General features: G+C 56.4%; 1 protein-coding gene across 3 annotated transcripts in view; it reads left to right on the plus strand.

The window, feature by feature from the left end:
- The window catches only part of MGAT5B (mannosyl (alpha-1,6-)-glycoprotein beta-1,6-N-acetyl-glucosaminyltransferase, isozyme B), a 102784-nt gene extending 92221 nt beyond the window's left edge, over window positions 1-10563 (plus strand). For all 3 annotated transcript variants that reach the window (XM_011952573.1, XM_011952641.1, XM_011952505.1), the window contains 5 exons: window positions 658-804; window positions 988-1104; window positions 6568-6642; window positions 8026-8282; window positions 8829-10563. In XM_011952573.1, coding sequence (XP_011807963.1) covers window positions 658-804; window positions 988-1104; window positions 6568-6642; window positions 8026-8282; window positions 8829-9027 — 795 coding nt within the window. In that variant the 3' untranslated portion in view covers window positions 9028-10563. The remainder of the gene's footprint in view (window positions 1-657; window positions 805-987; window positions 1105-6567; window positions 6643-8025; window positions 8283-8828) is intronic.
- The last annotated feature ends 1605 nt before the right edge of the window (window positions 10564-12168 follow it).

The raw sequence follows: 12168 nt of genomic DNA on the forward strand, positions 1-12168 counted from the left end.
TGTCTGTTGCTGCCATCTTTATGCCCATGAGCACCCAATGTTTAGCTCCCACTTACAAGTGAGAATATGCGGTATTTGGTTCCTGTTCCTGCTTTAGTTCACTTAGGATATTGGCTTCCTGCCGTATCCATATTGCTGAAAAGGACATGATTTTGTTCTTTTTTTAAACGTCTGCATAGTATTTTATGGTGTTTATGTACCGTATTTTCTTTATGCAAGCCACCGTTGATGGGCACCCGCGTTGGTTCCATGTCTTTGCTATTGTGAATAGCCTCGCACAAGTTAGGTGCTGAATAAATGATTTTGGGGTGAGTGAGTGAGGTTCCTGGAGGTCTCTTGTAGGTGCGGGCCTGCACCTTTCTCGGCTTGAAACCCTTGCTCTTCTCTTCCTGCCTCCAGAATCATAAATCATAGCCTGATAGAGCAAGAAGAGACTATTGATAATAGCTCATTAGACCCCTTATTTCACAAATGGGGAAACTGAGGCCCAGAGAGGGGAAGTGCTTGCCCGTGGCACAAGATGTTTTGGGCTGGCTTTTGTGGCCCAGCTGCCTCCTGTGAATATCCTGAAGCCTAACCTTGTCCCCGGCATCCTGGGGCTGACCGGGCTGTGTGGCACAGCGCTTCCTGACCACCGTGTGCCTCTTGATTCTGCAGCTCTTCATCGGGTTTGGCTTCCCCTACGAGGGCCCCGCCCCCCTGGAGGCCATCGCCAATGGCTGCATCTTCCTGCAGTCCCGCTTCAGCCCACCCCACAGCTCCCTCAACCACGAGTTCTTCCGAGGCAAGCCCACCTCCAGAGAGGTGAGTGAAAAGCATCCTCGTCCCCAATCAGGAGGGGCCGGGACAGAGAGCCCTGCAGGTCCTGGAAGAGGCAGACTGAGATGTGGGGCAAAAGGAGATAGGACACGTGGATGGGGTACCTTCCTTTGTCCCTGCCCCACTGGCAGGCACAGGGGGCAGCTGCGATCTCTGTACCCTTGCCAGGTGTTCTCCCAGCATCCCTACGCGGAGAACTTCATCGGCAAGCCCCACGTGTGGACAGTCGACTACAACAACTCAGAGGAGTTTGAAGCAGCCATCAAGGCCATCATGAGAACTCAGGTGAGAGCAGCCACATGCAATCGAGACCACCACTAGTCCACACTGCTGGTCTTTACTCTGATTAGAAAACGGTGCCCCTCTGGGTGAATTCAGACTTGCAGGCCTGGGTTGGCAAAGGTGTCCATCCCTCCCCTGGTCAGACACAGCTCTGAGTCCGGGCATGTGGATTGGAGAGTGGAATGGGGGCCCCCATTCATCTACTCAGGTGTGATGTGTGGGGAAATGCCTTTGTGCAGTGAGCAACCTGCACAACCTTACGTGGCAGCCCTGGATCTTGAATTATTTATAGAGCACTTTTGAGGGCCAGGTGCTAAGTGAGTGTTTTCACGATGAATGTGTGGAGATTCTTTAAACTGCTGCAGGTGTGGGTTTGCAGCCTTTACCCAGCACATTTCAAAATATAATGTGCACACAGACCATCTGTTAAATGCGGGGCAACACTTTGAGTAGCAAGAGGGTAGAACACCCTGGGTCTCCAGCGAACGTGGGTGCTGGTGTGTGTGGGTTCACATGTGTGGGCTGGGTGAGAGTGAGGAGGGGCTTGTGCCTGATGCTCATCTCCACAGTGGGCATGTTTGTGGCTTTTGAGCATGCCTTGTGCTTGGCTGGTTCCTTCATTCTGGGGAGGCTCAGACCTGGTGAACGAGAGAGCCTCCTCTCACTATGGTCCTCCTGGATCCCCTTCTTGCTATAGCTCAAATAACAGGCTGAGCAAAAATAATCGCTCCAGGCCGGGCACAGTGGCTCATGCCTGTAATCCAGCACTTTGGGAGGGTGAGGCGGGCGGATCACTTGAGGCCAGGAGTTTGAGAGCAGCCTGGCCAACATGGCAGGTTTCTCAAAGTCAGGGGCTGTCTGAGATTGGATTCCTCTAGGAAGTAACATGAAAACAGGGATTTCAGTAGTAGCTTATTTGGGAGGCAACCCCAGGAGGCAGGGACAGAGGTGCCAGGTGAGGCAGGGTGAGTTTCAGCAGGTGGCACCTGGAGCTCATCACCACGCGGGCCTCTGGGAGATGGGGTAGGTCACATCCCAGAGCTGTCCTGCCCGAGGAGAAGGAGGCTAGGGTAGGTATCCTCCTCTTCCCATCCATCTGTGGCTGAGGGTGGCGCCAGTTCCTGACACTTTTGACCTGCACATGGATGGGCTCAGCAGGCCAGAGACAGCCCTGAAGTGGAGTCACAGGTGACTGAGGGTGGGGCGCTGATGGTCCTGCTGCAGGGAGAGGTTGTGTGACCTTGTAATGCTGGGTCCTAGCAAAGCACCGGCCTAGACAGAGTGGGGAGGGATAAAAAGCTCCCTTGCTAGTTCTCAACCCAGTGTTGTCCCTTGTCCTGGGCTGGTGGCTTAAGTTCTGGCAAGGCCTTATAGAGCACAAACAAATAGAGGCCAGGTGCAGGGGCTCACACCTGTAATCTGCACTTTGGGAGGCTGAATTGGGTGGATCACTTGAGGCCAGGAGTTCAAGACCAGCCTGGCCAACATAGTGAAACCCCATCTCTACTACAAAAAAAAAAATTTAGACAGGCATGGTGGCACATCACTGTAATCCCAACCACTCAGGAGGCTGAGGCAGGAGAATCTTTTGAACCTGGGAGGTACAGGTTACAGTGAGCCAAGATCATGCCACTGCACTCCAGCTTGGGTGACAGGGCAAGACTCCGTCTCAAAAAATGTTTAAAAAGACCAATAGGAATTTGGCCCCTTGGCCACACCCTAGGAAGAGGGCCAGGTATTTGACTGGTACCAGTTCATAGGCTTAAATGGGGCTAGAAGTACCAGTGCCAGGAAGGAGGCCTTAGGTAGGGACCTCAGTGCATAGGAAAGAAGATTGAAGGGGATTAACTGATTAATTTCACTGCTGGAAACTGACCAACCCCAGCCCACTGCATGGGGAAACTGGCAGCAAGGTGCACAGGTAGGGAAGGGGGTTCCTCCTACCCCACAGTCTCCTCCTGCTCCTTCTCCCCACTTCTCCACCCACCTGCCTCTGCTCTCCTCCCTCTCCCCTCCCCTTGCAAACCAATCCTCCAAGGCTTCTCCTACAGAGGGGCTTCAGCAAGGCTGGGGAGGGGGACTACATAGACTTTTCCAATGTGGGGAGCAGGGTTGGCCCAACCTCCAAGATACATTGTTGAGCTGAATGAGGAAGACACTCCAGCCTGTGGATAACTTGCCCCCCGGAGGCCCAGAAAGCAGGGTCAGGGGAGGGCTGTGTGCATGAAGGTGCTGGGATAGTCGCAGGTATTTCTGGGTGGACACATAAGAAATTGATAACTGGGGGAAGGACTGAGTGTCTGGGGTGAGAGGAAACTTCCCTTTCATTGCTTTCCTGTTTGATTTTTTTTTTATATGAACATCTGGTTAATTTTGTTAATTAATTAAAAAATAACAATTACAAAGGGATTAAGGAAGCAAGGTATTGCAAATCCGACCAGCTGAGACTTGTGCTGGGCTCCAAACCAGCTGAGGCCCCTCTGCCTTCAGGCCCCTCCCTTCTGTGGGCCCCATCCCTCCACATAACAGTCCACTGGTCTTAGCTCACAGCAGCTCAAAAACGTTCATGTGCCCAAGAGTCACCCGGGGGAGGGGCTTAAATGCAGATTCTCGAGTCCGTCCCGCACCTTCCCATTTAATAGGACCCAGCTTCGCATGGGAATCTGCATTTTAAACAAGAACTCTGGGTTATTCTAATAATCCCATTGTATTATTTTTTTAAAATATTCTTTTTATATTATTTGAATAGAGGAGGGGTGAGGAGGTCTTACTTTGTTGCCCAGGCCAGTCTCGAACTCCTGGGCACAAGCGATCCGCCCACCTTGGCCCCCAAAAGTGCAGGGATTACAGGCGTGAGCCACCATGCCTGGCCTAATAATTCTATTTTAGAAAACAGGTTTAGGGCCAGCTGGTGGAGGCTGAGAGCAAATGAGGGCCGCCATCAGGGGGAGTGGCTTGTTCAGCAAGTCCTGTGGCCTTTTACAGGGAAAGGGAGGGAGGAGCGGCCAGGATGGGGAGAAAGCGGTGAGAAGAGGAGGTGAGAAGAGGGAGATCTAACACAGCCCAGCCGGCCCCCGGCTGACAGCCGTGGAAAACCAGTGCCCGGCACCCCTTCTGTGTCTCTGCACCTCCCCGGCTTTGCCTGTGGGCATCCTGTGTCCAGAGAAAGGCCATTCAAGGTGATGCCAACACCGGCCTCTGCTGCACCCCTCCCTGCTGTCATTCCCGCAGGCCAGCAGTTCCCAGGCAGGACCAGCACCTGTCACTCTGTCAAGACTGATTAGGGTGCACACCTGTAATTAGACCTAATGGGGGTGATTTCTAGGCCAGGCAGGCTGGCTTCTTCGTGGCAGGTGGAACGTCATCCCTGGCTGTGAGCGTTCGCTTCACACAGGGACCTTTGAATTACCTTATGACAAGAGCTTCAGACACAGGAGCGAGAGTAACTCAGAGATCTGCTGTCACGGAGAGGGGGAGCGGCATTTGGAGGGGAAAGCTCTTCTCTGGGGAGTTTTATTTATAACCTGGGAGTGAAGCCTTGTCCCTGCAAGACCCCCAGAAGTGTGTGGGGCTCAGAGGCTCCCAGGACTTTGTTGTGAGTAGTTAGGGAACCAGCTGGGGCAGCAACTGGCTGCCAGGGTCTTCTTGGGCCATCAGCTTGGGAACGAGAGCAGGTCGGGACAGGGCTGTGCAGAGCATGGGGCTTCAAGGCTGGGCTGAGGATGGGACCTGCAGATTCCCCAGGACTTCGAAGTTGCGCCAGTGTTAAGAATACCCGTGCACAGTGCGGGGGGAAGTCAGTGCTGGGGCAATGTCCGGCTTCAAGGACATCGGTGACGGCTGCTTCCGTGGGACCCTTGAGTGTCAGGAATGTCCCCTTGGCCAGAGGCCCCAGGACAGGTCTCCTAAGAAACACAGGAAGCAAGACCGAGCTTGGCACAATTGAACTTTCTAGCACCACCCAACGCCAATGAGGAAGAAAGGAGGTGGTTGCAGGCTTGAATCAAACAGTTAGATTTCACCCACTGGCTAAAGACAGGAAAGTGGCCTCATTAGGAGATGGGCTGGGCCAGGTCAGGTGCCACCAGACATGTTGGGGTGGGGAGGTTGAAGGCTAAAACAGACCTTTCTCTGAGTCTGGGACGGCTCCTTCCCGGGTCCTGACCACTGCCCCTGCCCTTCCAGGTCAGTGATTTCCTCCACGGTGGCTCCGTGCTGGGCCTGAGAAGGTTAATGGAACAGGAAGGGGTTGGTTGATTAAGAAGTTGGGGGAGGCAAGAGTACCCCCTTACTCCTCTGTCACCTCTTCCCTCCATTTCCCTGGCTTCTTGAACCCCAGCTACTCCATGCATCTGCCCACATGACAGGTTGCTGTGTGACTATTAGATATTTATTTATTTATTTATTTTTGAGACAGAGTCTCGCTGTCACCCAGGCTGGGGTTTCACTGGTACAGTCTCGGCTCACTGCAACCTCCACCTCCCAGGTTCAAGCGATTCTCCTGCCTCAGCCTCCTAAGTAGCTGGGATTACAGGCACCTGCCACCATGCCCAGCTAATTTTTTTGTAGTTTTAGTGGAGCCGGGTTTCACCATGTTGGCCAGGCTGGTCTCGAACTCCTGACCTCAGGCAATCCGCCCGCCTCGGCCTCCCAAAGTGCTGGATGTAATCCACGCCTGGATGACTATTAGATATTTAGACAGACAGCCTGTGGTCTCTGTTTGGAGGTTTGTGCCTGTGGGGGCAGGGTACTTTGCAAATGTCATCTCATTCCCGCCGACTGGGAGATGTCCCTGTGTTCCTCTGCATGAACGTCCCAGGTCTTGGGCAGGATACAGGCAGAGCTGGGGATGCCTTTTCATTCCATGGCTATTTCCTGAGCACCCACTGTCTGCCAGGTACTGTGCCAGGCACCGGGGATTCGAAGTGAACAAGCCGTAGTCCCCACCCTCAAGGGGTCCATAAGTTCACGAGAGACACGAGGAATAAACAGGAGACAATAACACAGGGGCTCATTCTGTGCTGGGGGACGTCTGGGGTCCTGGGAGCCACCACGGAAAGTGTTCCTGTAACAGGAGTGGGGGTGGGGTTCAGGGAAAGCTCCCTGGAGCAGGTGATGCCTAAGAGGGTGGGTGGGCTGTGGGAAGAGGAGGTGTCAAAGCCCAGGAGGGGACAGAGTGTGAGCTTTATCCTCAGTGCAGTTGGGACCAGGACCTGGGAGGGGTGGGGAGGGGTGAGGCTGGGCCTCGTGGGTCCTGAGCCTGAGTCCTGGAAGGCCACTGGAGGGTGTGCGGGGAACAGCGACTCTGAGCTGGGCGGAAGGGCCAGGTGGATGGGGTGGTCGGCTCCCTGGGCACGGCACAGGATATGAGAGCCCACCAGACCTCCACTCCGAAGGCTGAGCATGGCAGGGCCCCCAACGGCTGGGCCTCCTCCCACGCTATGTATCTTCCCGTCCCTCCCACAGGTAGACCCCTACCTACCCTACGAGTACACCTGCGAGGGGATGCTGGAGCGGATCCACGCCTATATCCAGCACCAGGTCAGTGAGCCCTCTGGTCTCTGCCCCAGATCCCATCAGACCAGAGGAGGGGGCTGAGCCAGCTTCATTGTCTGCCCAGGGACCTGCACCCGTGAAGTCATCCAGCTCCCTGCTCCCTCCTCCAGCCTGTCCAGTCTGTTTTCCCAGAGTTCCCTCAGGGCAGGAGACAGGCAGGCCTGCTGCGGGTGTAGAAAGCAGCACTGCTCGGGGCACCCCTGCCCTGGGCCCAACTTTTAGAGCTGAACCCCACGGCACTAACAGAAACACAAAGACTTTCATTCTTAGAAAACAGCGGTTCGAAAGTCTGGTAGCTGATTGGGATTTGGTAACTAGGAGGTGAAGATCCCTGGACTCCCCACCCACCTGCTAAGGATGGCAGTGAGACTGGAACAGGAGATTGGGATCTCTGCCCTGAGAAACCAAGGACAGCCCTACGGTTTCAAAAGCTCGGCCACCCCAGCCCCCCAAGGGAGCACCCGGGCAGGCGGCTGTCCCAGGAGTACACTCCTTTCTTCCAGGAGTACACAGGTGCTCAGAGTGCCTGGAAGTAGTGGGTGAGGAGGAGGACGTGCCCTATTCCTGGGGAGTCCTGGCCCCCCACTGCATCCCGGTGGGTCTAAGCCACCGTGAGGGCTGCAGGTGGCCCAGATGGAGCGCGGCTCTGCGGGTTCCAGGTCTCCAGGGTGATGCCCGGGGTGGGTCTTGGGCTCGGGGGCCCTGAGGCAGGTGGCTGTATGGCTGTGAGAAATTTCCACGGATAGTGCGTGGCCTCCCTTTCCATCTTGTTGGCCCCACCAATATTAGGGGCCAGGAGAGTCTGATTCTCCCCTGTCCCTTTACAGATGGGAATACCGAGGCCCCCAGGAGGGAGAGCGTGTTCAGGCGACAGGGTGAGGGTCAGGGCCGTGGCCAGAACCCAGGACTGAACCCAGACAGGAAACTCACAGGAAAGCATTCGCAGGGCCCTCCGACCCCTGGAGTTGAACCCTGCAGGGAGAGCCTCACGGCCAGCCTGGGGCCCTGTCCCCATGGAGGGCAGGGCTTGTGGGCCCCAGGGTAGGAACCCCAGCCTGACCTAAGCATCGAGGCTGCTCCAGGGCAGACAGGATGCAGAGGGCCCTGAATCCAAGTCCTGTTCTGCCATCCAACCCCAAGGCCCTGGGCAGGTGCCGTGACCTCTCAACCTCCATAATTCCTGTAAGCGATCTGGAGACACGAGTGTCTATGAGAAGTAAATGAAATAATGCAGGTAAAGCTACCCGGTCTTCAGTAAGCACCCAATAGTGGTGGCTCGTACTGGCACGGCAGGGCCACACCTTCAGGTGTCTCCCAGGCACACCTGGGTCAGATTTCCCCGCCCTAACACTGCTCTCCTCCTTGCAGGACTTCTGTGTAGCTCCAGGCCCTACCCTACCAGGGGCCCACACCCCGCAGAGCCCCTTTGTCCTGGCCCCCAATGCCACCCACCTCGAGTGGGCTCAGAACGCCAGCTTGGCCCCTGCGGCCTGGCCCCCCGCACACTCCCTGCGGGCCTGGCTGGCCGCACCTGGGAGGGCCTGCACCGACACCTGCCTGGACCACGGGTTGATCTGTGAGCCCTCCTTCTTCCCCTTCCTCAACAGCCAGGACGCCTTCCTCAAGTGAGTGTGCCCCTCACCCAGCCCCTATCCTCACTGGCCCAGCCGGGCTCACTGAGAGCTCTCACACCCAGAACTGGCCCTCAGCTCTGCCAGTGGGGAGGATTTAACGCTTTCCAATGAGTCAGGAAGGATCCAGAAGGGATCCTCCAGGCCATTATCCAGGTCACTGCTGCCCTACTCTTGGCCAAGCCCTAAACTACCAGGGAAAGCTCCTTCCAGTGCCTGCTGTCTTCCACCCACTCAGCCGCCTACACAGCCTATTTGGGCATTGTCCTGTCCCGGACCATGAAAGCTGTCCCGGGTGCTCCTCCTACTAGAGCTGCCTAGGTCCCCAGCCCCTCCAGGCCAGGCTCCTCTCTTCTCCAGGGGTTCCTGGGTAGCACGTGGGATAAAGGAGTCGTAACACATCTCCTTACCCAGTCTGGGATGGGGATGGGCCAGAGAAGTGGGGCAGGCAGGACTAGGCTGGGGGCAGCCCCTACCCTGCCCCAGCCCTTCTGCCCAAGTGACCAACGCTGAGTGACGGTGCTGTGTGGTGCCTGCCAGGCTGCAGGTGCCCTGTGACAGCACCGAATCGGAGATGAACCACCTGTACCCGGCCTTCGCCCAGCCCGGCCAGGAGTGCTACCTGCAGAAGGAGCCTCTGCTCTTCAGCTGTGCCGGCTCCAACACCAAGTACCGCCGGCTCTGCCCCTGCCGCGACTTCCGCAAAGGCCAGGTGGCCTTGTGCCAGGGCTGTCTGTGAGTCCACCTCTGCCGCCCTGCCTGGCACCCATGCTGGCTGTCTCCTGCCGCAGGAGAAAGCACCAGCAGGTTCTGAGCTCCAGCTGCTTGTCCTTCTTGCAACCCCTCCAGGCCGGAGCTTCCTTCCTTAGCCAGGAAGCTGGCAGAGGAGAGCCGTGCACAGGAATAGGAGGAGGCAGCACACTGAGCCCCTGGGACCCCCCCAGGCAGGCTCCTGGTTCTCTCCTGGGGACTCACGGCAGCATCATGGCCAAGAAGATGTTGGACTACTCAGAGTCCTCATGGCCCAGGAGCAGGTGGTCAGAGGCCCCTGGCTTTGTGCAAGGCCAGATCTGGGCCAGGTGGCGAAAGGGGCCCAGTCACTCTTGGGCCCAGGATGGGGCCTCTAGACTTGCAAGGGAGAGGAGCAGGGACCAGACTGCCCAATGGTCCCTGAAGGGTCCAAGAGAGGGGCCCTCCCCATGGCCCTGGAGAGCAGGCCTAAGTGGTACCTGCTCCAGGCAGGGAAACTGGGGGCTCGCCCTCCTCCTATGAGGGGAGCCAGGCACACAGGGCCCATTGGTGTTTGGGATGTGGACAGAGGGGCAGGGGGCTGGGAGAAGGCTAAGCTGAGGAGTCCTGTTTGTGCCTCCCCTTAGCCCCTTCCCTCCCGATTTCCCGATTCCCCCACCCTCCTTCTACACTTGAGGACCACAGTTGGGGGTGCAGGAACCACCCAAACCCTAGTTGAATTGTTTCTCTCTCCTGCTTGTTCCAACCCTTTTCACTCTGGGCTTCTCCCAAAACCCATCCTGGCATGACCTGTGACTGACTCCAGACGGTGGATTTGTTCCAAAGCCTCAATCCCTACCCCCTCCAAGGGGCAGATTTCCACCCCAGCCTCAGAGAATGGGCTCTGGGACCCCCGCCCGAGGGTGGCCTTCAGGCACCAGGCACTTCCACAGGTGCTGACTCCCCAGCTCCCCAGCATCTTTTGCAGACGTGGGCTTGGGATGGAGCCTCAGCCCCATGGTACGCCCTGCCCAGTTTCCAGTTGCCCTGTGTGCTTAGCCCAGATAACCTCCCAGCCCACCAGTGCCGAGTCCTTGTCCCTACCTCCAGCTTCCTCCGGCCTCAAACCGCCTCCAGATCTAGCTGTCCTTCTCCGAGTGGCATGGCTGCCCCAGGATGCCCCCCTACCCCCATGCCCAGAGCCCCGCCTGCCTCAGCGGGTCAGGCCTTCAGAACACTGCCACCCACCCAGTTTTATAATCCTGCTCCCACCCACCAACCTAGGCCTGCTCCTCCGCCCTTCCCAGGAGGCAGCCCCGGGATGCTGAGAGTTGGTGGAGGGGCCAGGCCGGACACTTCCCACGGGAGTCCCCTCCAGACATGGCTGGCCCCTGCAGCCGCAGAAACCACGATGGCAAAAAAAAAAAAACTCATTGGTTCCCAAGGACTAACCTGTGGGGGAAAGCAATAGAGACACTCCTTTTCTCTCTTTTTTTAAAGATTTATTTCTTGAAATAATAAATATTTTATTGGGATGTGAGATGCAGAAGAGGAACTGTGCTGATTCTCATCTTCCTGCGGCATCCAGCACCTGCCCAGGGTGGAGGGCAGATGGCCGGGGTGCCCGGGCTCTGCTCTGTGTCAGTTGGGTCCCACGGGGCGCTAGGCCTGCGGAGCTGGGTGCTGTCTGCTTCAAGCCGCCCAAAGGAAGTCCCTGCTGATGGCAGAGACCCAGGGACTCTTAGCTGCCCCAGAGCTGTGACTGCAGACACCCTGCAGAACTCAGTCATGTTCACCTTAGGCTGGCCTCCGCCTGGCTGTGACAGTGGCAGCATGAGGTCAGAGAACACAAATCCATTTTGGTAAGAGCCTGAGCCACATAATGAGAAAACGAGCCAGTTTTACTGCCTCAGGCACTGGGCTGAGAGTTTGTCCCATGCTTGAGTTGTCATTTCATGCACTCAGCTACCCTAGCAGGTAAGTGCTATTGTATTAATATTTCTACTTTACAGCAAGAGGCACAGAGAGTTCAAGTCACTTGCCCAAGGTCACACAGCTTGTAAGCAGAGAGGTGGGATTTGCTATAAAATGGGGATCATTTTCAAGTCGTGGTGAGGAGCAAATGGCTGGATAGAGTGACAGCCTGGCATGGTGACCCTGCATGCATGGTCTTTGCTCCAGGCTTTTTTTTTTTTTTTTTGAGACAGAGTCTCGCTCTGTCACCCAGGCTGGAGTGCAGTGGCATAATCACGCCTCACTGCAACCTCCGCCTCCTGGGTTCAAGCGATTCTCCTGCCTCAGCCTCCTGAGTAGCTGGGACTACAGGTGCCCGCCACCACACCTGGCTAATTTTTGTATTTTTACTAGAGGCAGGGTTTCACCATGTTGGCCAGGCTGGTCTCAAACTCCTGACCTCAGGTGATCCACTCACCTCAGCCTCCCAAAGTGCTGGGATTACAGGCATGAGCCACTGTGCCCGGCCTTTGCTCCAGGTTTTATGTGATCCTATATTTGAGTCGCTGCACAATCAGGGCCTTCCTTCCAGCCACAAGTGCTCCACTGGGGCAGTTTTGTTCCCTGGAGGACAGCTGGCACTGTTTTGGATTGTTGTGACTTGAGGCAGGGGTAGCATGCTGTTAGCCTCCGGTGGGGTAGAGTCCAAGGATGCTGGCAGCATCCGCCAGTGCACAGGACAGCCCCATGACACAGGAAGATCTGGCCTGGAGCGTCAGCAGCGCCAAGCTTCACACACCCTGTTCCAGGCCAGTGGTTCTCAAATTTTGGCATGCGTCAGAGTCACCTGATTCCTGAGCTTACTGAAACACAGGTTGCTGGGCCCCACCCGCAGAGTTTCTGATTCAGCAGGTCTGGGGTTGGACCCTGGGATTTGAGTCTTCGATAAGCTCCAGGTGGGTGGGAGGATTGCTTGAGCCCAGGAGTTTGAGACCAGCCTGGGCAACATAATGAGACCGTGTTTCTACCAAAAAAAAAAAAGAAGAAAGCCAAGCTTGGTGGCATGCACCTGTGTTCCCAGCTACTCAGGAGGCTGAGGTGGGAGGATAGCTTGAGCCTAGGAGTTTGAGGCTGCAGTGAGCCATGATTGTGCCACTGCACTGTAGCCTGGGCAACAGAGCAAGACCTTGTCTCAAAA

This window comes from Colobus angolensis, unplaced genomic scaffold (assembly GCF_000951035.1).
Source record: "Colobus angolensis palliatus isolate OR3802 unplaced genomic scaffold, Cang.pa_1.0 Scaffold1, whole genome shotgun sequence".
In the NCBI taxonomy this organism is placed as follows: domain Eukaryota; kingdom Metazoa; phylum Chordata; class Mammalia; order Primates; family Cercopithecidae; genus Colobus; species Colobus angolensis.